At 41.1% G+C, this 26,816-nt stretch overlaps 1 protein-coding gene across 2 annotated transcripts in view; it reads right to left on the reverse strand.

The window, feature by feature from the left end:
* The window catches only part of GALNTL6 (polypeptide N-acetylgalactosaminyltransferase like 6), an 816,075-nt gene that overhangs the window by 420,233 nt on the left and 369,026 nt on the right, over positions 1-26,816 (reverse strand). For both annotated transcript variants that reach the window (XM_060246534.1, XM_060246536.1), the window contains one exon: positions 15,789-15,927. In XM_060246534.1, coding sequence (XP_060102517.1) covers positions 15,789-15,927 — 139 coding nt within the window. The remainder of the gene's footprint in view (positions 1-15,788; positions 15,928-26,816) is intronic.

The raw sequence follows: 26,816 nt of genomic DNA on the forward strand, positions 1-26,816 counted from the left end.
TACTTAAGAAGTATCTCAGAGAACATTTTGAATCAACCTGTTTTTTTTTTTAAATTATGAGGAAGGACGAGAGTGTTGGCATCACTTCAGTCAGTTTATGGAAAATGCCAATTCATAAAAGCTGCAATTTGTTTGACCCCATGGTTATAGCAATAATATTTTATCTCATTATGGGAAACCAGTGGCAGAACCTTGGCCAGCTTTCAGATTTTCTGCCTTCTAGACATATCAACAGGCTTGTAAACTGCCTCTCTTGAAAGATAAAATCACAGGAGAAGTGAAGGTTGCCTACAAAATGTTTAGGAAATGAGGGGAAAAAAAACATGGTGCAGGAACTCAGAGATTGTAAAAGAGAACCTCCAACAGTTTTCCACTTTTAAAAAATATCTTCCAAAAGAGCATGCTGCACAAAGTCAGAACAAAGAGGAGGAAAGTGCAACTTTCAATTTTCCATTCAGTTGTTGTCAGCACATTCATTCCCAGCAAAAGGCTTGAAAAAGAAGGGGGGGGGGGTAACTGACCTTTTCTCTCTCTTTATCAAGGGGACTACAATACCTACCTGACATCGAACTAGTGACAAGCACGCAACAGAAAAATACCAGCCTAAAACATTTCCAAGCAAAGATTTACATAGTAATTGTCTCAGTGTGTCAAAGTATTCAATTTACAGCAGCCAGCTTCAGTCACAGCACATTTCTATTCCAATCTAGCCTTGTCAGCTGAACTCGATAAAGCAGTGATAACTGGTAATTTCCACGACCATTTGACAGGTCTATAAAATTAGCTCAGAGGTGGGGACAGAAGGGACAGGAAAATAATTTCCAGCGACAATGGTGGCTCACAGCTTCTGAGCATTCACTGGGTACAAACATTGTTGAATACATTTGTAAGAAGCAGACTAAGAGGGAGTAAATGCTGATTTACAAACCAGTTAAGTCATGGTATTTGGATTGAAGATGTTTCTTGAATCATATATTCCCATCTGAATTTGTTTATGAATCACAAGTCTCAGTAATTTACTCTATGATTAAAGTAACCAATGAAATTTGTTGTGAAAAATTCAGTAAATATTATAGATTTATGCATGAAATTACACCTCACCACAACCTATTAAGAATTTATATATGCTATATTTTGTTCAGTGTGTGAGACAAACACCTATTAAGAAATTTTGGTATTATCTGATATAGTCATCATAGGAGCCATGTTCAGTTTTCTGTCAAGTAGCTTAGTTTTGCTGCCACATAATATGTGGAATGGCCTTAAAAAGGTGCATGAATGGTAAATTTAAAATCCTGTTACATACATCATAAGTTGGGTTTTTACTGGCTTCCTCTACAAAACAGATTAATAATTCTGACAGGGTCAATGAACAACCCATTCATGTGTTAAAAACTCCATTACATAAGCACTTTTCTCCCTCTAATGACTACTGGGAGGAAAAACCATCATGGATGGAGTCACTATCTGATGACAACTATGTAGGCTAGGAAACATTAATGACAATTATCATGTGTAGTACATGACTGTAAAACCATCTGCATGGCAGCAAAGCTGTCATTTCAGTAAAGAACATGTTGCACAGGCAATGGCTAACCACACATGTGGTGCAATCCTAAACTGAGTCACAATCTTCTAAGCTAAATGACTTCAGTGGACAGAGAAGGATATAACTCTCCTTAATTGGACTGACAATTTCCTTTATGTATGAAAACAAAATAAAATGTTATCATCATATAGAAGAAGACTGAAGATTTATACCCCGCCCTTCTCTCTGAATCAGAGACTCAGAGTGGCTTACAATCTCTTATATCTTCTCCTCCCACAACAGACACCCTGTGAGGTGGGTGGGGCTGAGAGGGTTCTCACAGCACTGCCCTTTCAAGGACAATTCCTGCAATAGCTATACTAACCCAGGGCCATTCCAGCAGCTGTAAGTGGAGGAGTGGGGAATCAAACCTGGTTCTCCCAGATAAGAGTCCGCACACTTAACCACTACACCAAACAGGCTCTCATATATAGGAATACTGCACAGGGACTGAGCTGAATATCTTTACATCAGCAAATTTAAAGGGATGGTTTGTTGAGACTACTTTTTAAATTCTGACCATTAAATTCTCACATGAAGGCAAACTAGTCCTGATCCAATGTGCAGGTCATACAACATGCAATCACTTATCACAGCCACATACAGTTAATATTACTTTACATGGTGTCTCAGATACCTGTGGAAAATTACCATATGACCATAGTGACCAATGTCATGTTCACTTGTCCACTTTATTGCTGAAACAAGAAACCCTGATGGGGTTCCGGGACAGATTCACAGCAGATTCCATGAGAGTGCTTTGGGAGCACATGGAGACTGCCACAGTTTGAAAGAAGTAGCACTTAAATGGCGGTGCTGTATATGTGACCCCCAATTGTCTGCCTGCCAGATGTTCCAAGTCACCATATCTACATGGAACACAAGGGCCCTGTGTGTAGGGGGTTCTGTGGGAATGCTTCCAACCCGCAAAGTCAGCAATCCCTCATATTTTTATGGTATTCACAGGGGAGTCTGTGAAAACTCCTAGCTTTAAAAGGGCATTTTCAACAGTAAGTGTACTACTGTGGTGAGGTAAACCCCAATTCGACAAATATTGGGACCTCTTTTCAAATGTTTGTTCAGATATGGTATTTTTCATGTATAGGATTAGTTCACACAAATGTCATGCACATGTTTATAAAATCACTGTATGTAGACTCTATCAATTTTTTTTAAAGCATGAGTTACTGTGGATAGTGTTGTCCAAATTCACTCATGTTTACCTCAGGAAGAGTTTACAAAACTAAGGTAAATTTGCAGAAGCAAGTTGCCTCAGTCATTTTCATATTGTTTTGATTCTTTGTAATCTGTTTTTTAAAATAAAGTTAAAAGTTAGTTAAATATTTGCACAGACATCTCAACAATTTTGTTGCAATGTAAAAAACTGAGGGGAGTGGACCTTGGCTTTGCAAAGTCAGGATGGTATATTTGCATAACCCACTCTTCCACAAAAGTGACTGAGAAAATGGTGAGATATAAATACATGAAGGGCTTTTTTTTTAGCAGGAACACAGTTCTGGCTGGCTTGGCGTTGGCCTAATATACAAATGAGGTATGGCCTAATATGCAAATGAGTTTCTGCTGGGCCTTATCTAGAAAAAGCCCCATGCAGCACAATGCTGATTGCAGGGGGTGTTGCCTAATATGCAAATAAGTTCCTACTGGGCTTTTCCTATGAAAAAGCTTTGAATACATGGATATGCACAAACACTAGAGTAAATGTTTGCTTTCAAGAAGAAGACTCGGCTGATAATGGCAAAAGGGCCATACAGTTGCTGGGGGACATCATGACACATTTGTCCAAAGATAAACAAGAAACATCAGAGGGAGGTTACTATTAAATTTTATTCTAAGACACAGAAAGCAGTGTGTATCTTAGGACAAATCATGCGCTTACATGGGCTAGAGAAAGTCTTTGGGGACCTTTCAGGTAGAATCAACTGACCTGTGCATTTTCTAAGGCTGCAATTCTGAAAATTAGTTAAATTGGAATGTTTGAATTAAAGCCAATTGCCCATCCACTCCCAAATATTGCTGCAGTAGCACACAGATGCTTAGAGTAGGACAGAACAACATTTGCAGTGAAATTACACCATAAAATATGCCATTAAAAAAGCAATACTACACCCACATCAGAAGTAGATTCATTAATGTAAATGATATGAGTTGGGACAATGTAGTAAGATACAGGTCACTTCATGGAGACCTGTAATAAGATAAGGGCAGAAGAATATGGATGAAAATTTAGAGTTTTATTCCATGCAAATGTTGCCCAGTATATTTGAGCGTAGTTCAGAGCACTACAACACTTTTGGCAAATGACAGAAGAACACTGCAGGTTGTGAAACAGGTTCATGGTAGGAAAGTTGTTTACATGGAAAGGGCAAACAATCTGACTTACTCCCAGTAAGCACTGTTGACAATGTCCTGCTTCTGAGGATATGCTAAGGAATGCCATGGCCCATGTGGCTAGCAGTGGGTAAAAAACAAATTAGAAGCAGATATATTGACAATCACAACAGGAGAAAGTGGCAATTCAGCCTCATTTTGTCACTAATGGTTTTCTGCATTGTTTCCACTGGCATTGGTTTAACACCAATAGAAATCAGGATATCCTTTTGGAATTGAAGCTGATGTGCAGTGCATATTTATCATGCCAGCAATGCTCTGTAATTATGCATTAAAATTTCATCTAAGTAGAAACATCCCTGGGCAGTGGGAATTACTGTAGATAATTTCAGGTGACCTGGGTATAATAAGGCAGAAACAAAATATTTTAAACAAACAGGTTAGATAAAAGGGAATTAATACTTTGTGTTAATCATATGCAAATCAACACAGGGATGCAGACATGAATATACCTCTTTACAAGGGTGTGCCTTGCCGTTCTTATGATATTGAATTACATATGCAGGGCATAATCCACTGGGAAGGTCTTCTCTGTGCTAGTTCCATTGATACAAATGGGATCAGTATCCCTACATATCCCCTATTCATTTGAATGGCACTTGCACAGGAAACTTTCCAAGTACATTCTTAAGACAAATTCTGCTTGGTTTTCTAAACAGATCACAACAAAGGGGTCTCTGTATTATGTACTGCCAAGTCACAACTTATGGTGCATCTATGAACTAATGATCTCCCAAACAGCTTATCATTTTTCATTTAAGGTGGTCTCATCATAGAATTTTTGAAGTATGAGACAATCAGAAGTCGTTTACCATTGCCTTCTTCTGTACAGTGCTAACCAGGGTAGGTGAAGTGTCACTGTCATTGTCTATCAAAGATCTCCACAGATCTTCTGCTGCCCAGTAGTTATCCTTTTAAGATTTCTTCACACACCCCTTCACCAGTGGGACTGTCAATTCTCCTCTGCTGATGTGACCACTGATTCCCGAATAAGGTGGATGAATCTTACTTTAGTGTTTCGTCTTTGACCATTCCACTTTGAGTGACTCTGTTAGGACCTTAGACTCTTTACAGACTCAAAACTCCTGACAGTATTGCTTTTAGATTCACTGACACAATCAAATCCCCTCACTACATTAAGGTGTTTATCCAAGAAGGAGGCTAGGCTAGCCTGATCTTGTCAGATCTCAGAAGATAAGCATGGTCAGCCTTAATAGTTGGATGGAAGACTACCAAAGAAGTCCAGAGGCAGGCAATGGCAAACCGCCTGTTTATTTCTTGCTTTAGAAACCCTACTATGTTACCATAAGTTGATTGCTACTTGATGGCACTTCTATTCCAACAAAGGGATAATTTAAAAAAAAAAAATCAAACATAATTGTAATACTGAGGGTTAATGGTTTTATTAGTTTTTACTGGAAATTGTGAGTGATTGTTTTGGTTTTATACAAATTAACTTATTTATCGTGATGTTTTAACTATATATTGCATGTTATATATGATGTATACCATCCTGAGACCTTTAGGAGATGATGATGGAGATGATGATAATGATGATGATAATGATTGATGATGATAGGAACAAGTGACATCACTCAGCTACTATGACTGATTGCTTGAAGCTACAACAGCATTTCCTATGGCAACAGACCCCTCAAATTAAATCCCTTCACCTGAAATAGCCATGTAGCTTTTAAAGATAAACAAGAAAACTTTGAAAACAGAGCACCAGAGTGAGATTTAGAAATAAGCGAACATAAGAGAAGCCATGTTGAATCAGGCCAATAGCCCATCCAGTCAAACACTCAGTCACATAGTGGCCAAAAAACCAGGTGCCATCAGGAGATCCACTAGTGGGGCCAGGACACTAGAAGCCCTCCCACTGTTGCCCCCCTAAACACCAAGAATACCAAGCATCACTGCCCCAGACAGAAAGTTCCAACAATATAGTGTGGCTAATAGCCACTGATGGACCTTTCCTCCATATGTTTATCCAATCCCCTCTTGAAGCTGTCTATGTTTGCAGCTGCCACCACCTCCTCTGGCAGTGAATTCCATGTATTAATCGCCCTTTGAATGAAGAAGTACTTCCTTTTATCCATTCTAACCTGACTGCTTAGCAATTTCATTGAGTGTCCATTAGTTCTTGTATTGTGAAAAAGGGAGAAAAGTACTTCTTTCTCTACCTTCTCTATCCCATGCATAATCTTGTAAACCTCTATCATGTTACCCCTCAGTTGATGTTTCTCCAGGCAAAAGAGCCCCAAGTGTTTTAACCTTTCTCCATAGGGAAAGTGGGTCTGATTCAATATAAGGCAGTTTCAACAAGAGTAGTGTATTTCCTTGCTCTCAGTAAAAGCTTTGGAGTAGTGGTTAAGTGCGCGGACTCTTATCTGGGAGAACCGGGTTTGATTCCCCACTCTTCCACTTACAGCTGCTGAATGGTCCTGGGTTAGCCATAGCTATCACAAGAATTGTCCTTGAAAGTGCAGCTTCTGAGAGAGTCCTCTCAGCCCCACCCACCTCATAGGGTGTCTGTTGTGGGGGAAGAAGATAAAGGAGATTGTAAGCTGCTCTGAGTCTAATTCAGAGAGAAGGGTGGGGTATAAATCTGCAGTTCTTCTTCGGATCATAGACCTTATAGGGAGCAGGCAGTCTGGAAAAATGCAGATGCAATGATAGTTTGATTACGAATTATTATGATTGTTGTCCATTTTATACCTCAGCCATTTAGTTTCTCTGACTAAATCTTTGTTGGGTGAATCTAGCAGCACTGGGAAATAGTTCTCTTTCTAAACACTGCCTCTCATAAGCGTTGTGAGAATGAAGAGGAAAAGGGCTATGGTGCAGGAACCAAGCAAAATAAATATAAAGGAATGCAGACATAGTGGTCCCAGTCACATCTTTTGTTTGTAGAACTACCATCACTGAAACATAGTTCAAGTAGAAATTATTCTCTTTGAAGACAGTTTCTAAATGAATTAACTATGTGTCCAGTCACTGCCAAAAGCTACAACTACACATGACTCTTCAGAAGTAGCTGTTTCCAAACAGAATGAAGCTTCTTAGGATTCGCAATATATGCACCATGCAAATAAAATCAGAAATTTTATCTAAAGGGTGAGGGGGCTTTAGTGGACTTTTTGGGAAATGTGGCTAAAGTCAGGTCTGGATGGAGAAGGCCCATATCCCACCAAGCCTGCCTCATTATTCCATTCAGTCAGAACAGGAAGATGCCTGTGGACATAATAGCCAAGTTTCTTTGTTCCAGAGGACAGGGCTCTATGTAGAGTAGGAAAAGGAAGTTTCAAGATGCTGATATTCATTCTTTTCAGAATTCATCAAATGATACCATTTACAACTTAATTAAAACTTTACTCTTTAACTGGGGGTAAGAAGAACAACAGAATTGTGGCTGCTGCTGTTATGCTTGAATACTGACAGGCTGCTGGGAGGCTCTATGTCTCCTCCCCTGTTTGTTTTCTACCTTTATCCCTACCCCACTGTCTGGAGCACAGGCTCCAAGTTTTTGCATCTGGCATTATATTCTAAGGCTAGCAGATGACATTAGTCCTATGTATACTATTTTTGGTCAAATGCACCTCTGCACCACTTTGCCAATAAGATAGATGTTAATGGGACATAGTTCATGGGGACGTGGCTGAACCATTAACCATTCTGAAGTCCATAGGCTGAACTCTCTTATCATAAAAAGAGGGGAAAAGCATTCCCGATGCTTACAGATGTAATAAAGATCAAGGATCTCCATCACTCTTTGAAAGATCAATTGTGCAGGTCTGCATGTGTCAGACCGGGGCTTCACAGAATTGGAAGAAGGAATTTAAACCTGCAGTCCCCACTCAGTCTCACTAATTGAAACTAGTCTTCCCATGCAGCTGACTGTGTTTTACAGGTGGAAAAGTTACCTTTCAAAGACACACACACATACACTCTTCTAAAACCACTATTAATGGCCTGGTGAATCCAGTTACTATTAGACTGCATGGTTCAAAGGAGAGCTATATCTAAAGATTGAAACTGTAGGTATGAGAGATTGGACCATGAACTGATTTGCTACTTCAAAATGAACAGCCAGAAGAAGAAATTGGGCATTATTTTTAAATAAATAACAACCCATTTTGTCTAGCAGATGACATGAAAGCAGGCTGCAGGGAGCATTTAATTAGTGCATAATAGGAAGATAAAAGAAGAGACAAACAAAATCTTCTTGCTGAAGAAATCAGGCTGGAAGCCAGCCATAAGCATAACCCTTCTATATAAACAATTAACTGTTGTGTATTTCCAAAGCTTAAAAGCCATGAATTTATTTGAATCAAAATGTTATTTTAAGGGCAGCAAGGTGGAGCACCTTCTGGTTTTGGCAACCAAATTTCAAACAGCATAAATCTGACCTTACACGATCCAGGTACTGGTGTAATAGCTAAATCTGATACCATTTCCCCCCAGTATTTTATTATACAATGATCTGCACCCTATAGAAAACTCATAATTGCTGGATTTTATAACGAATTTTATGGCAATTGCTCAAGCAGGTTTTACTATCTAGGAAGATGTCTGGAAAAAGGCAAATTATTAGTTATACTAAAATCTGGTCAAGATCTTTTAAGGAAAGAATCATGCAGGTCAACAACTCTAATTCTAAATATGAAGATTTTTCTCTTCTATTTGAATAAGAGACTTTATAACGAGCAGGCAAAAAAATTGACACTACAATGCTGCTAGGAGACAATAACTGTAGAGGCTTAAGCATAATTTATCATACACTAAAATTACCTCCTTTAGATGCCAAAAAAGATTTTGATCATATCAAATTGAATTTTTTAGGAATGGCTTTGGCCAGCTTTCAAGCAATGGATTGGGCATTATTTTTCAATAAGGTTGCCAAGTTCCCAGCCTTCCCCGGCCTATTGTACCATAGAATTTTTCCTCCCAAATGGCTAGAGTGTCTGGGAAAACCATAGAGTTTTCCTGGAAATGCTTAGAGTGGCTGCTGCATGACATTGCTGGTGCAATGATGTCACTTCTGGGTGACGTCATCATGCTGATGACATTGGTGAAGATTCTCCCCGCCAGCTCAATATGAGCCAGTGGGTTGGGAACCTCCTGGGCAGGGAAACCCCCACCCAGACCGGGGGCTTGGCAGCCCTATTTTTCAATGATCTGTAAAGATCTCCCCATCTAGTGTCATTAGGTAAGGATTTTGCACTTCCTTTATTTGCATTCCCATTAGAGCTCCCTGCCCAGAAATTAAGGTCTGTGCAAGATAGTAGTGGTAAGTAGTTTGGACAATCTAAACAACTCACCAGTATATTTTGAACATCGATTTAACAACTCTGAGTTGGGAAATTCCTGGAGATCTGGGGGCAGAGCTTGGGTGGGGAGAAGAGGGTTTGGGAAGGGAGGAGCCTCATAAGGGCATAATATCATACATTCCATCCTCCATAGCAGCCATCTGCTGCAGGGGAGTAGTCATCTGAAGATCAGTTGTAATTCTGGGAGGCCCCATCTGGAAGTTGGCAACCATATTTCAAGATGACAGCCATCTCTTTCTCTAAATCTGATATGATGACATTTTATGCAACTTAACTTCTGTCAAAAGGTTACTGAATTTTACATTAATTTTTATATGCCTGAAACTATATCAGTATTTCAGCTGAAAAAACTGAGGGAAGGAATTTGAGAGAAGAAATAAAGAAAGAAAAAAACCTACTGCCAATGAAATAGAATATTAAACCTTGGAGATATTAAGGTTTGCCAGGCACCTTGTACGGCCTGGAGACCTCCTGGAATTACCACTGATTAGTTCCACAGGAGTCAACAGCAGCTTTGGAAGGTGCAGGGTATGGCATCACATCACTGCTTAGCAAATTCCCTTCCCCAAACTCTGCCTTCCCTAGATTCCACCCACAAATCTCCAAGGATTTCGTAACCTGGAGTTACCAAACCTAGCAAATATTTATGAATACAACTCACCCCCTGACTGGAGAGATCTGTATAAAAACAATTAGTGCACCTACTAAAGCCAATCAAAAGAGATTTAACAACGAGATTTCTTCTGCTATTCTAGAGAGGAAATATGATAAAAATGAATGATCTGCCCAGACTTCTTTTTCAGTCCCCAGCAATTTTCATCTGTACCTTATAATTGAAATAATGGCATTCCCTACTAGGTAGGTTCAGAGAGAATAAATAAGAGCACTGTTGAAAACCATTATGCTGTACATGCCAGGCTGCATAGCAGTATTATACTTCACCACAGTTCAGAGACTTTGTTGGGTTAGACCTAACCTATTTTTCTTCTCACTGCATTTTCATCCATCATAATCACCACCATGGAGGGGGGGCAGTCAAAAAGGCCTACTTCTCCCTCTTCCATCTGTGGATAAGTTGATAGGATTCAACCCACTGTATTATTATTACATAATTAAACCATGTCAAAAGCACTGACTTAAACAGGATTGAAGTATAGTTTCAAGATTAAAGAACTGTTTCACCACTAATCATTCCTCACATTATTCTTTACTGAAGCTACTGGTCAGAACATTTCTCACTTGGATTAGATAATCCTGGAAGTCCCTTCCAACTCTAGGTCTCTTAGGATTCTTGGGAATTATTGGCCTTTCAGAGACATCACTTCTGGTGCACACTGGAAGTGGCATTGGGTGGTTACTGCCACACTGGGCTAGGCCTCCCCCTGCAGACAGCCAGCTGATCAGCAGTATATCAAACCAGTCAGCTCACGAGTATGAGTCGGTATATGACTTCTGAACACTCCGTGAGGCTTTTAACTAATGAATTGAAAAACATATTATTAACCACAGTATTTCTCACATATTAATTTAGAAATATTTCACAGACCATTTATAATATAAAATGTTTCTTCTTTGTTTGTAGGACTTCCTGAAGTCCAATAAAACCTTCACAGAGTGTTCAAAAGTCATATACCTGCCGATCAGCAGTACCTAGGAGCAGTGGATCCCCCACCCCTAGCAAGCGCTTGGTAGCCCTAATTTGAGGTGTATTCATCTGTAAATTTATTTATTGTCAGATATACACCACATTCAGAGAGCAACGAAATATAATACCAAGTTAAACTATATTTATAGCTAGAAAATTGATCAACAAAAAAGCTGGAAGATTGGCATAAAATCTAGGTGATATTTCTAAATCTTTCAGCATGTATCGTTATAAATGAACATCTTTTTAAAAAACCTATTCAGATGGTTCACTAAGATTGCCAGGTACAATTCAGGAAATATCTGGGGACTTTAGGGGTGGAGACAGGAGCAAGAACAACTGAACTCCAAAGGGAGTTCTGGCCATCATATTTAAAGGAACCATGTTCCTTTTAAATTCCTTCCCTCAACTGGAAATATTGGAGAATGGGGCACTGTCTTTTGGAGCTCATAGAATTGGACCCTCTGGCTCAATCTTTCTGAGAACTGGATGGGTTTTTGAGGAGAGGCATCAGATGCTATGCTGCAAATTTGGTGCCTCTACCTCAAAAACCCCCCACCAAAAACAGCTCCCTAGAACCCATTCAGGGTTTCTAATTGTGTACAGCATGCATTTTTCCCTTTAAAAGAGGGTTATTGGTCTCCAGGTGGTGGCTGGAGATCTCCTGCTATTATAATTGAGCTCCAGACAACCAGTTTTCCTGGAGAAAATGACTGCTTTGGAAGGAAAACTCTATGGCATTATAACCCAATGAAATCCCTCCTTCTGAAACCCTGCCCTCTACAGGCTGCACTTCCCAAATTTCCATGCATTTCCCAATTCAGAGCTAGTAACCTTATTCAAAAAGGAGATCACAAGTAATATTTTCTGCATACCTGTAATTTCCCTTGGTTAAGCAGAACCCTCTCTGACTTAGACGACTGGTTCTATTCTGCTAATTAAATGTACATTAGATATAGTGATGGGTGGGAACATTCTCTAAAATCTGCAGAACCAAAGCCATTACAGCCTTTTCTTTGAGACCATGGATATTCTACATCCTTTAAACAAAACAAATGGTTCAATTGTTCCACATATTAGAGCTGAATATTTCCCAGTTCTTGGAGCACTTCCCTTTTTTTTTTGCTATTAATTTTGATCTATTGTGTTCATTCTTTAAAACACATAGTGTAACTACAATTAGGCTAGGCAATAGTTTGTAAGAAAGTGGAATAAGGAATAAAAGAGCAGTCATTTCTCATAATTTACAATATCATTTCTTTTGTGCCACTTTGTTGTTGTTCAGTCGCACAGTTGAGTCCAACTCTTTGCGACCCCGTGGACAAAGCCACGCCAGGCTGACCTGTCTTCCACCATCTCCGAAGTCTGCTCAAATTCGTGTTAGTTACATCAGTAATGTTGTCCCACCATCTCATCTTTTGCCGTCCCCTCCTTCTTTTGCCCTCTGTCTTTTCCAGCATCAGGATCTTCTCCAGTGAGTGCTCCCTTCTCATTTGATGGCCAAAGTATTTGAGCTTCAGCTTCAGCATCTGACCTTCCAGGGAACAGTCAGGGTTGATTTCCCTTAAGAGTGACTGATCTGATTTTCTTGCAGTCCAAGGGACTCTCAAGATTTTTCTCCAGCACCACAGTTTGAAAGCATCTATTCTTCTGCGCTCAGCCTTCCTTACAGTCCAATTCTCACAGCCATACATTACTACTGGGAATACCATCGCTTTGACTATACGGAGTTTTGTTGGCAGGGTGATGTCTCTACTTTTTATTTATACTGCCTAGGTTTACCATAGCTGTCCACCCAAGGAGCAAACATCTTTTAATTTCATGGCTACAGTCACCATCTGGCTAGGAAGCCAGACTTGGAGGAGAGCACAAACTGGTGCAAAGTTCTGCCACTCTCAGCTTCCGGGGTCTGCAACCAGGGGAACTGAGAGCAGCGGAGTGGTGGGAGAGGGCACCTGAAGGCTTCCTGTAGGCAAGGTGGCACCCAAGGCAGCCACCTACCTCACCAATTCATACCTGCCGGCCATGATCATAACATGGAAAGGATTTGGGGTTTTGCCTTCCTGACCAAAAATGGCTTCACAGAGCTACCTGGGTTCTGATGAGGAACTGTATGTTGCCCCAAGGAGAACAAACAGTACCCTACAGAGCCACAGAAAGTTCCACATCTCGGTCATGAAACAAATTAGATGTCCACACATTTACTTTTAAAAAGAAAACAGCATCTGGAAGTTAATTAATGAATCTTTCAATCCCATGAGAGACAAAAAGGTAAATGATGGTGGGGGAATGAACCAGATAGCTGAAGATAGCTTGGGTGTGTGTGTGTGTGTGTGTGGAATGTTTCCAGAAGGACAGATTATACTTTGCCAAATATCTCCAAGAAGTATTTTTTTTTTTGAGCAGCAGACTCCATATTGTGTCATGAATAGGCACCATCACTGAGGGGGTATCGGGATATATTGACTCTATTCTAAGACCCTATGCCTCTAGTGCTCCCAGTTATGTTCATTATACTACAGATTTTCTGAGTAAAATACAATATTTGAACAACCTTCCAGAGAATACTGTCTTAGCCACCATGGATGTGGAAGCTTTGTATAACAACATCCCACACCTACAAGCTGTAAGTAATATAATCTCTGATAAAAGCACACCAAACTGTGCCATTTTGTTCTCACCTATAACTACTTTAGATTTGGCAATGAATTTTTCCTACACATCAATGGTACAGCCATGGGCACCCGCATGGCCCCTCAATATGCTAACATCTTTATGGCTGACTTGGAGCAATGCTTCCTAGACTCCCACCCACTCATACCTACCTTATACCTGTGTTACATTGATGACATCTTTATGGTCTGGACAAATGGTAAAGAAGCCCTAGATGCATTCCACCAAGCATTCAACCCTACCATCAACCTGACAATGAACCAGTCTATGCAGGAAATACATTTTCTGGACATCACTGTTAAAATACACAATGGACATATAGACACTACCTTATACTGGAAACCTACTGACCGACAAACATATCTCCATGCCTCCAGCTACCATCCCAAACATACCAAATGATCCATTGTATACAACAGTCAGGTTCTACGTTACAGCCGCATTTGCTCCAGTCCTACTGACAGAGATTCTCACCTGAGGGATCTACAACAAACCTTTATGGAACTAAAGTACTCACCTGATGAAGTCAGGACACAGATTAACAAAGCCAGAATTATACCCTGAGAAAACCTGTTATAAAACAGACCCCAAAAAATACAATAACAGAACACCACTAGTGGTCACACACAACCTCAACTGCAAACAGTTCAATGTATCATCAACAACTTACAACCTCTATTGGACAGTGACAGTTCTCTTTCAAAAGTACTGGGGGTTAAACCTTTTCTTGTACACAGACAGCCCCCTAATCTCAAACAACTCCTCATCCACAACAATACAGCATCTCATCTGAGCATGGACACTGGTACCTGAGCTTGCAATTAACCCAAGTGCCAACTTTGCTGCCACATACACCCAGACAACACAATCACTGGACCTAACAGCATTAACTACACCATCTCAGGCTCATTTACTTGTTCATCTTCCAACATTATATATGCCACTAAATGCCAACAGTGCCCTTCAGTTCTCTACATAGGGCAAACAGGACAAACCCTATGCCAAAGGATAAATGGACATAAATCTGACATCAGGAATTACAGAACTGAGAAACCTGTGGGAGAACACTTTAACCTTCCAGAGCATTCAATGGGTGACCTCAAAGTAGCTGTTTTACTGCAAAGGAACTTCAAGAACAGAATGGAGAGAGAAATTGCTGAATTACAAATGATTATGAAACTTGGAACAAACAGCTTCCCAGGACTGAACAAGGATACGGGGGGGGGGGGGGTAATCTCAATACCAGGCCTCAGATTCAGTGGGAGCTCACAGGAGCACAGCTTTTGAACCTTTCTGAGAGTCCCACCTTCTCCTTCTGAAAGTTCCACGTCCTTGTCCATTGAATAGTATGTGCAGCTGCATAACAATCCCTGGATGAGCTCCACCACCTATTTTTCTACAAAAGGACCCCTACTCATTACATATGCTAAACCCACTCTCAGTGGGTATAGCTATACATCCACAGTATTCCAATGTATTTCTCTTTAATAATAGTGTATCAGAATAATGTTTTGTATTGACATACTCAAATAAGGGATATTGGCTGTTTATCTCATTACATATACTTAACCCATTTTCATTTTATGTATTCTTTTTTTTTTTCTAATGGCAAACTAGAATGATGTTTATAATGTATAGATGATGCTGAGAAGTAAATTAGGTGGACAAGAACAAGGAAATACATGTCCTTTTGCTTTACCTAGACTTGCAGCAACACCAATTGGCAGGCAACTTTTATAACCTTTTATGGCTATTCAGACCAAATGGAATTTGTTACACTGTTTTGCCATGTGAGCCTAGCTTTGTATCAGTTTGCACTTTTAACCCACCAACTACATATATTTCAGCCCACTATACCTTATCCCCTCATCTGGAGAAGTATGCCTGCATACGAAAATATACGTTCTGAATAAAACTTTGTTGGTCTTAAAGGTGCACTTGATGCCTACTTTGTTCTACTGCTTCAGACCAACACGGCTGCCCACTTGGATCTATCTAAATGAAACTCCTTGTCTTCCTTTGTTCTTTGTTTCAAATAGTTATTTCTGTCAAATGTTCTTTCTGTTAACTCTGAATTTTTCTCCACAAGAATGTAAACTAAGTGAAGGCATGCAGCAAAACAGTCAATTAGCACACTTACTTAGGATGTCGAATGTCTGGTAATGAGCGCTCCAGGGCAATGTTGTTGCTCACAAAAATATTGAAACCATTTTCCCTGTAAGCAGAATCATCGTTGTCTTCTTCTGTGAGGGGGTATGGCTTTCCCTGTTCACCTTTCCCTGGAATGGTAGGAAAAAGAAAACATATATTACCAACCAATGGAGTCTGAACATCCAGAAGATATTCGCAGTTTGTATTGTAGGTAATAAGCAATAATCCTGTGGTGGACAACATTCTGGCAAGCTTATAACCAAGGTCCCAAAAAAGAAATAAGACCATACAGCGCCCATGCTGGCTTCATTGTAAAGTAATAGTCTCCTGAACCAAGGAATGAGCAACAGCACAGCTCTGCAGAGGTAAACAAAAATGTAGGCATAGTCAGTTCAGATGCCCTCTTGTTCACATTCAGTCATGCCACAAAATTTGTTCTGTACATAATTTTTGGGAATGATTTTGTTTCTGTTGGCTTTCATTAATGATGATCTTTTGAACTGTTAGCATCCTTGGAAGTTCTTGAAACTAAAGTGAGATAAATATTTCTAATGAAAAAATTAATTTCTGCAGTAGCTATTACCAGATTATCTTATGAGATGAGAGGATTCACCCCAGAAATGGTTTTGTTGCCAAATAGCTTATGTAAATGTAGATACTACAGAATGAAAACTAGTAAGGCAATTAAGTAGCATTTTTTGTTAGCCAAAAGTTATCTCACCCCAATAGGCATTTAAGGAGTCAGGGTCTGAAGTTAACTGCACATTGATAAATGAATTAAAATTACAAGTTTTTGTTCTGCACTGGATTGGCTTCCAGTGACCAAGACACAGCTGATGGCATTTATATAACTGAGGTTTGTTTTTTATTTAAGTAGCGGTTAGAATATTGCATTAGCGTCCTGGAGACCCAGATTCAAATCCACACTCTGCATTGGAAGCTGGCTGGGTGACCTTGGGCCAATCAGACTAGTCTACCCCACAAGCTGGTTGTTGTGGGGATAAAATGGAGGAGGGAAAAACAATGTTGCTTTGAATCCTCATTGGGTAGAAAGGCAGGGGGTCTAATTTTTCTGAATAAATAAAATAATTAGGCTGCAATTTATTCACTGAAATTTTAAAACACATAACTTAAGACTTTAATGAGATAAAATATGGTTTATTTTCTAAGCCAAGTTTGAGAGTTTCTTTTTCTTGTACTGAAAGGAAGTCATTGAGTGTTCTAGAGAACAGCACTTAGTTTTCTAAGCAGATTATTCTCTCTAAATGTGTGGTTAGAAACCAGATTTTGAGGGAGCAACTGGGATGTGGTAAGTCCAGCTAAATTCCTTCCTCAAGGTGGACTTTCTTCCCGATCTGCTTCTATCTCTCAAACAGAAGTCTGATATGCAGAAATCAGCAGATAGCTTTTCATACAAGGATCCCCTGCCAATTGTTCCAGTTCAAACAGACCGCTTTAGGGGTCAACAAGAGTTGGCAACCCCAGAAGCATTTTGCAGAACCACTCAATAGGCTGTCCATTGACCTGCTGCTATCTTGTGCATGATCTAGAATTAAGAATTATCTCAAGCTTTGAAAATGTAATTTGAAAATGTTTTTCTGCTACTCTCAGGCCCCTTTCAGACAGCCTTTGTAATCCATTTTGGTAGCTGATTACTAATAGATTTTTGTGTGTCATTTCAAATACAACTGTTTAAGCAACTGGCTGCTAACAGATTTTATTTACCTTTTCATACAAAGCTGCTCATGTCGTTAGCAAAGCATGGCTGAGCTGTTCTTGAGGTAAACTGGTCTTTTACATTTTCACCTCTTCTTTGTGCTTCTGCATTGCTGTAGTGTGCTGTAAAGATGGGCCCATAATGCAAAAATGGTGGTTCGTTTCGTTTTATGGTTTGCCCAAATTGATTATTCGGTTTGTTTCATGTGTGTGGTTTTTTTAAAAAAAATTTCTGAATGAATTGTCTTTTGTTGGCTCAGGAGGACTAGAAAACACTGGCATACTGCAAACATGCCTGGTTTGATGACATCACCTGGAAGTGATGCTATCACACCAGGCATATTTTCTGGGCTGACATGCCTAGTGTGATGGGGGGGGGGCTCATCACACTGGGCATGTCGCAGCACATGAGGAGGATCTCCCACTGATGACAACACAGACGAACCCCCCCCAAAAGCCACTTCATTTTGCAAGTTGTGCATAGCATGAGTGTCAGTAACTGAGTAGCTTAAAGTTACTGCATCCTAGATCATCTACTGTCAGAATGATGAGGTCATGTGACTGTGATCACAGGACAGGCTGATGCAATGCCTGTAGTCACAGTGAGTCAGCATATTTGCTGATTGGTGCGCTGAGCTATAAAAAGTGCTAAGTACCAAGGTATTTTTTTTTCTCTGTATTGATGATTGTCTGGCGTAGCACATTGGAGCTCTGGATTGTAATTATACTGCACTTATCTGTAAATATTTGTAAATACACTGATAGTTCTAGTAGAAAACGGTGTGACGATTCTTCTTGTTGGCGTAACCATTATTATCAGCCTATTTGGACGGCTCTCTGCTACCACTCACTATCCGTCAGGGTTATGAGCCCAGACCGCGAGCTGTGTTGGTGAGGCTGTGCTGGCTGTGGAGGTGCGTGTGGTGAAGAGTCGTGCAGAACAGAAGTGCATGAGTGAGTCGGAGGAAAGTGCCGAGGACGTCTCGTTATCCTTGTCGGTGAGTGATGAGGGGGAGGATGGAGTCCAGCTATCAGCTATGGAGAGCGGAGATATGACTCAACTGCAGGCTGTGCCGGTGGAGAAGCTAACCTTCAGCAATTATGCTGTGTGGTCTCTCCGGATGGAATATTTCCTACGGAGGGAAGGACTGTGGGAGTTTGTTTCTAACCCTCCTGTGGATCCTACAGCTAATGAGGCAGCCCACATTATTCTTTGTGTGGGAGACGATCAGCTCATTTACGTTAGAGGCAAAGCTACCACTAACGAAGCTTGGAATGCACTGCGTGGTATGTATGTGCGTACTACGGCTGGTTCGCTAATGGCCTTGACACGTAAAATGAATGTGGGGACGTAAAATTTGGGAAGGGACGGTGGCTCAGTGGTAGAGCATCTGCTTGGGAAGCAGAAGGTCCCAGGTTCAATCCCTGGCATCTCCAAAAAAGGGTCCAGGCAAATAGGTGTGAAAAACCTCAGCTTGAGACCCTGGAGAGCCACTGTCAGTCTGAGAAGACAATACTGACTTTGATGGACCAAGGGTCTGATTCAGTATAAGGCAGCTTCATAAGTTCATATGTTCAAAATGTATCATATGCTGATGAGTCCAGGAAGCTGTGTTAAAGAGCATATTAAGGCTCTGACTGACTGTTTCACAGAGCTGGAGATGAGAGGAAAAGCTGTTGCGGCTGATGATCGTGTTTATATTTTACTTTCATCTCTGCTGGGAGAATATCTGCAGCTAATTACCTCTTTAGAGGCTGTAGATAGCACAACGTTGACTATGGACTATGTTTGTGCTCATCTCTACGACTATCAGGACAGGATGACTGCAGCGTCCCATTCTGGGAATGAAGCCAGTGCACCTGCCAGTGGGAGTGAACAGAGTTCTGTGCCAAGCTTGAAGCCTGTTGCGAGGCAGAAGCAAGAGGTCGACCCGGAAGTGCTATCGATGTGGGTCTACATCTCATCTCAGAAGGTTTTGTACTGAGGCCAGGAAGCAGCGGAAGCAGATGTCGTCGTCATCATCTGGGAGCTGTGAGCAAGCCAAACTGGTGACTGCAGGAACATCTGGAGCAAAGTCTGTTTGGCTGGTGGACTCTGGTGCAACCAGTCATATTTGTACTGACAAAGCTCTAATTATAAATGCCCAAAAGCCTGTATTAACACATGTAAACCTCACAGATGGGTCTGAGTCAGAGGTTGTGCGCAAAGGCAGGGTAAGTTTTCCAGCTCTGTGGTGTGAGCTGCAGGAGGTGCTCTGTGTACCGGAGCTGAAATCTAATCTACTGAGTGTAAGTGCTTTAGCAAAAGCAGGGTTTGATGTGAGTTTTACTGGTACTGATTGCAAGGTATCTAAGAACGGGAAGGTTTATTCCCGGGGGAGATTTATTGATGGTGTTTATGTGATGGAAAGCATGTCTGCAAAAGCAAAACAAGTGTCTAATATATGTCCACATGACTAATGTGTCCATCTGCTGCACCGCAGACTGGGTCATTCTAGCTTCCACACTATAAATAAAACGTTGTCTCTATTACCTAATGCATCAGTGAAAGGCTGCAAAGTATGTTTAGACTGCCAGATATGTAAGCAGGTGAAAAGTAAAGCGTTCCCTGTAGCTAAAGAAAGTCTAAGAGTGTCTAAGGGACCACTAGAGTTGGTCCATACCGACATAGTGGGACCATTCCCAAAGAGTCACTCATCCAACAGATATCAGTTAGTTATTACTGATGACTGTACACGTTTTTGTTGGTCATATGTGCTCAAGCAAAAATCTTATGTGTTTAACTGTTTTAAGTGGTGGGTAACTAAGGTGCAGAAACAACTTGGGGCGCAGTTAAAAGCTGTGCAATCTGATAAAGGCGGAGAGTTTACGTCTAATCAGTTTAAAACATGGATGGAAAAGCAGGGTGTTGTGCATAAAATGGCAAACCCAGCAACCTCCTCAGAAAATGGTGTGGCAGAACGAGCAAATGCCATATTACAACAGATGATGTATGCAATGTTAGCTGATGCAGATCTACCAATAGCTTATCGGGCAGAAGCAATTATGGTGGCTACATTTCTGCATAACAGACTCTGGACCAAAGCCACAAACAATATTCCTTATGTAGCATTGTATAATAAGGAACCAAGTTTAGAGTTTCTGAAGGTGTTTGGATCCAAAGCATGGGTAAATATCCCTTTGCAGTTAAGATGCAAAGGAGGTGCAAGGTCCAAGAAACTAGTATTCCTAGGATATCAAACTCATGATCACACTGAGTAGATCAGCAAACTTTAGTGAGCACAACAATTGGCAAAGAATTCATGGCCCTGAGGTGAGGACTCATGTGTGGTTGCCATTGACTGAGAACAGTTCTGAGGTGGAAAGTAAACCAGAATCTGAACAAGTGCCTGTTAGTGTAAAACAGGAGGTGGCAGAGCATGAGCAGAGTGCTGACCAGGTGCCAAGAGTGTCTACCCAGAGTACTAAGGGAGTTCCTCCTGTCCAATATGGCTATAACAACAGTGTAAATCATGTGTTTATAACAGAGCCCGAAAGTTTTAATGAAGTGTTATCTCTGCCGGAGGAGGAGAAGGAAACTTGGCGGACAGCCTGGAAAAGGGAGTACTGTTCCCTGTATGAAAACAATGTGTTGCTTAACTCATTCAGTGGAAAGCTACAAAGCAATCACTCGTTGCATACAGCACGTGTGAGGCTGAATTTAGTGTGCTGAATGACTGTGTACTCAATATGGAAAGGAAGCAATAAGTCGTGGTATTATGACATTGGTAAAATGTTCCACAGACAACAATGTTGCAGACCTGTATACAAAATGTTTATGCACAGAGAAACATGTGAACTTAACAAAGTTATTGGGTATGCATTAACTTGTAATCTAAGGAGGTGTGTCAGTAACTGAGTAGCTTAAAAGTTACTACATCCTACATCATCTACTGTCAGAATGATGAGGTCATGTGACTGTGATCACAGGACAGGCTGATGCAATGCCTGTAGTCACAGTGAGTCAGCATATTTGCTGATTGGTGCGCTGAGCTATAAAAAGTGCTAAGTACCAAGGTATTTTTTCTCTCTGTATTGATGATTGTCTGGCGTAGCACTTTGGAGCTCTGGATTGTAATTATACTGCACTTATCTGTAAATATTTGTAAATACACTGATAGTTCTAGTAGAACTGGTGTGAAGACTCTTCTTGTTGGCGTAACCATTATTATCAGCCTATTTGGACGGCTCTCTGCTACCACTCACTATCCGTCATGAGTACCCAAACTGATTTGGGAAGAACCACAAATTAGCTATTTTAAGCATGAATCATGATTCATACTTCGATTTGTGTCCATCCCTACTATGCTGTTTAAAATGTTTGAAACCCTTCCAATAGCACTTTACTTTCCCCCCGACCCTTTTCACTGTGCAATATTCCTCAAACTTTTTGTGAACATTTAAAGTTGAGCACCGTAGCACTAGACCAATAATGTGCTACAGTCAGGGCTGGCTCACGCACTAGGCAAACTAGGCAGTTGTCTAGGGCGCCGGGTGGGGTGCCAAATTGGGCTCCCCCTCCCGGTGGCCAAGACAACCATTAGTTTGCCTCTCTTCCCGTAGCACTGCTGCTGCCACTGCCAGCCCCCTCCCATCCACCACACTTCTCCCCCCCCCCCAGCTCGCCACGACGAGGCTGTGCCCTACTGGCTTTGAAGCAACTGGATGTTTTTTGAAGGAAGTGCTGGAGGAGGCTTCAATTCCCCTCACTTCCTGTTCTGGAAAGGAGGGGGGAGAAGGTTCCTCCCACACTGGCTTAAAAAAAGGTGCAGCTGCCTCTAAGCCAGTAGGACCCAGCCTTGTTGCAGAGAGCTTCGGGGGGGGGGGGGGCACATGATGGAGCGTGGCATGGCAGAGGGAGGGTGGGAGACGGTGGTGGCAGGGGGGTGCTGGGCAGGGAGCCTGCCTGGGGCACCACGTGCCCTAGGGTTGACACTGACTACAGTGGCACCATTAAGATGCCTTGGCACCATTGAGATACATTGAGAAGTGCTGTATTGGTCTAGCAATATGGTATTCAATTTAGAATGTTCAAAAATAGTTTCAAACAGATTGCCTGCCAAAAAGGGTGGGAAAAAATGTGGCACTTTTTGAAATGGCCAGATTGCTTTAGAGATGGCTCGTTAATAGAACAAAATTATCTGCACAAAATCTCCATTCCTGTATCACTTTACTCAGAATTGGGCCAACAACAGATAACATCTGGTTTATAATGGAAATGTGCATGGGGCCTCAGTCTTGCAGGAACCTGCTACAGTCCAGTTAGAGTTAAGGTCTGATAACCTTCTGACACATATTTTCAAGGACAAACATGCTTGGTATTCCTGTCCTTTTCTGTTTTTTACAAACATTATTTGGATACTGTTATTGCTATCTTAAGGGCTAGAAACTTTAAAATCTAATAATAAAATTAATCCAATGCAGGATTCTGTGCCCAGAACAGATGAGCATCAGTCACCATCATTTATCCTTCTCTCTTTTTCTCTATCTTGCATACCAAACTCATACACTTCTATTTACCCCTGTCCTGCTTGCTGCATTAACATGACTTTCTGTTCTAACAGAGAAGTAACAGCAGGATCTTGCATTGCCAAGCAACAAAGCAGATGGTATCCCATCAAGTGGCCCAATCTGGTCCAGGAGGCCGCCACTTGGAGACTCCTATTTTCAGGTGAAACCAACAGATGCTCCAAAGAGCCTTATCATTTGAAGTATCTTTATTTGCAACACTGCAATGAAATCATGTATGGGGGTGGGGAGCCTAATGGCTGGTTTAGATCTGTTTAAACCAACAAAATAAAATGGATTAAAAGACGTTCTGCCTAAACTAGAAATGATTCTTCATTCACATCATTTTTCTGTTCACAGCTGGCTTGTCATTTCCGTTCATAAAGAAAAATATGTCTTGAAAAGCATCTATCACATAGCCAGAGGCTACTGTGGATTCAAAGACCCCAAAGATCATGATTTTCTTTCCGAGACGCACACATAACTGTGAGGAGAGAAATTTAAGTAGCAAGTGCCTGATTACTGAATGCAGAGCATTGCTTTACTTCACAGAGCACTAGATTAAGATCAACAGCAGGTTTCCATTAGGCACAAAAATAAGCCTTATGTTTTAATAAACTATCTTGTTTCCTGTTCCTCAGTACATATTCCAAGTAGACCTCAGGCAACAACTTATCAAGAAGTTTGGTCAGCAGATATAGCAACTGTGGAACTTCACACCATCAACTTCACTACTTTGAGCCTGTGCTCATGAACCCTTCCCATAGCTGATTTGTTTCACTGATATGTTTCCATTACTTTATTTATCAACATAAGATATAATCACGCTATTATCTGAGTGACAAAGATCTGGCCATTTCTTAAGGAACAGTTATCTTCTGTAGCCTTGATGATGTCCCTGGAGTGTTTTTATTTGTGTGTTTGGGGGGGGGGGATAACATGTAAAGAAGCAAACATGGATGGGACAGAATCTATCCTACTAGAGGCTCATCAATCAGACCCTTCATGCTGCATTAGCTTTTTGGAAATGGGTGGTCCAGGTTTCCCATTAAGCAGGCAAAACCAGAAAAAAATCCTTTCTTTTATATTGGTCTGGTTATTGGCTTAAAAAGTGTTAAAGGAAAAGTGTAAAAGTTAAAAAGATAGGTAGAAAATCCCGCTTGCAACCCACCTCTTGCTAGTTTTGCCTTTTTAAAATATGTGCCTTTAAGGCTGAGCAGGAAACAGGAAGGGCTTTGGAGAATGGCCCCTCCCTTTGTTTTGTTTTCATTTTCAGATCAAGTAAAGTTCTACTGAAACAAGACCCCGTAAGTATTTGTGTGTGTGAGAGAGGGAGGGGGCAGGGGATTCCCTGGTTTGGAGGCGTGTGGGGGGAGGGAAATGTCTACTGGGCACTATTATTCCCTATGGAGAACGATTTCCATAGGGAATAATGGGGAATTGATCTGTGGGTATTGGGGGCTCTGGGGGGGTATGTTTTGAGGTAGAGGCACCACATTTTTAGTATAGCATCTAGTGCCTCTCCCCAAAGTTTCAAAACGATTGGACCAAGGGGTCCAATTCTATGAGCCCCAAAAGATGGTGCCCCTATCCTTCATTATTTCCTATGGAAGAAAGGCATTTAAAAAGGTGTGCTGTCCCTTTAAATGTGATGGCCAGAACTCCCTTGGAGTTCAATTATGCTTGTCACACCCTTGTTCCTGGCTCCACCTCCAAAGTCTCCTGGCTCCGCCCCCAAAGTCCCCAGATATTTCTTGAATTGGACTTGGCAACCCTATTTGTTTATATTGCACTGACCTTAAAATAAACCTTTTTGTTGTTGTTCACTCTGCCTGGTTCTCACGCCTATTATTTGGCCTAAGCTACAGGAGGCCTGAAGGGCTTGAGAGGGTACTCTGGGCCTTCTCAAAGGGAACCCTTAACCCAGAGTGGTGGCAGCAATTGGTAATACCCCCCTGAGTTGTGACACCAGTGGACTTACTTCAAGTATACATTGGATTACAGTTTGTCATAAAGCACTGCTAAGGCACTGAGGAGAACTGGGCCTTCCTTGGAATTTAACATTGTATACCTGACGTGTACACATACTGAACAGATGCTCACAGAAGGGATCTGAACCACAGCAATTTTTGTCTTTAAGGAAGACATCAGGCACAGTGGAGGGAGAAAAGGTTTTCTTGTTCAATGTGCAGAAAGAAAAGAAAAAGGATTAGCAAGACAAGAACATTATTATCTCAAGTTGGTACATGCAACAACAACAATAAGAAATGGCAGCCTATCAGACTGAGCAGTAATGTTGCCAGGTATGCTAATTACAGAAAACATAGAAAGTTGGCTCAAAAGAGAATGCCACAAAGCAATAAAGGATATACAGTACTCATTTAAATGTACTGCAGTATCTGCATTCACTTGAAACCTGGGAATATGATTTGTTATTTTAAAGTGTCACATTAGTTAGTGTCGAAGCAAGGCTAACATTTATTTTTACTGTTTCAGACTGCCCTAAAATTTCACTTTCATTACCTGATGTTACCATGGTTTTTTTCTTATGTTCAGGCAACTTTGTAAACATCCCAGTGCTGCCCCATTTCTTCCTCATTCCTTTTAAAACTGATTTCTCCTGTACTTTTAATTTTTGTTGTGAAATGAATTCACAAGAAAGCCTCTTCCTGGGAATCTGAACATTTTCCCCTACCTTGAAGATTGCCGCCCAAACCTGCCTAGAAAGGGGAGGATCTGGCAAGAGCAGGTTTGGGCAAGTCTTTTTATTTGCATGCCAGCAGTGAAATGTTTCATTGCTGGAAGGCACCTGTGTTGAAACAGTCATTCCCATAGGGGGCACCTTCCTCTTTGTGCCACCTTGTGAGCAGGTATGTGTGGATGTGGTCTGCTCTCCTCTGTGTCCTCCTCACAAGCCTGAGATCTCTTGGAGGTCACTTGCCACCATCTCTCCCCCCACCCCCGAGCAGGGAACTTGGGGGAGGTGAAATCTACAACTCCAGTTCCTTAAAAACTGCTCTTGAGATGTTAACCAGAATGATGCAGAGAGAGACTGATTTACATATTAATCATAAGCCTGGGGAGAGGGGAGGAGATGCCATAAATCCGGTCCCCCTATCACTTTACACAAGCATAGATGTACTGAAGTCAATGGTGCTACTCATGCATAAAGGAAATATCCAGTTGCAACACAGTCCGGCTTGCTTTCAGCTGATTTTGAGACTTATAACAGCAGGAGGAATCCAGGAAATACAGATGTCATCGAAACTGAATAACACCAAAATGTTATTAACACCAACTGTTTTAAATTGTTTTAAATTTTAATTGATTTATTATGATGTTGCACTAACATGTTAGTCCCTTATTGTTATTATGGCTATTGTTGTAAGCTGCCCTGAGCCTGCCTTGGCAGGGAAGGTGGGGTATAAATGTAATAAACTTAATGTAAACTTAACACTCCCTATCTGAATATTCCCACCATCCACCAGACATTTTCTTGACCTTTGAACTTTTCTCCCCAGTGGGGGAAAAATTACTCCCTAAACAGAGGTCATTTCATAGAAAAATAGGTGGTGGAGCTCACCCAGGGATTGTTATGCAGCTGCACATACTATTCAATGGACAAGGAGGTGGAACTCTCAGAAGGAGGAGGTGGAACTCTCAGAAAGGTTCAGGAGCTGTGCACCTGTGAGCTCCCACTGAATCTGAGGCCTGTCCCAAAGTAAGTAAAAGGATGGGCTATAATTCAGAATAT

Source organism: Heteronotia binoei, chromosome 9, assembly GCF_032191835.1.
Source record: "Heteronotia binoei isolate CCM8104 ecotype False Entrance Well chromosome 9, APGP_CSIRO_Hbin_v1, whole genome shotgun sequence".
Lineage (NCBI taxonomy): Eukaryota > Metazoa > Chordata > Lepidosauria > Squamata > Gekkonidae > Heteronotia > Heteronotia binoei.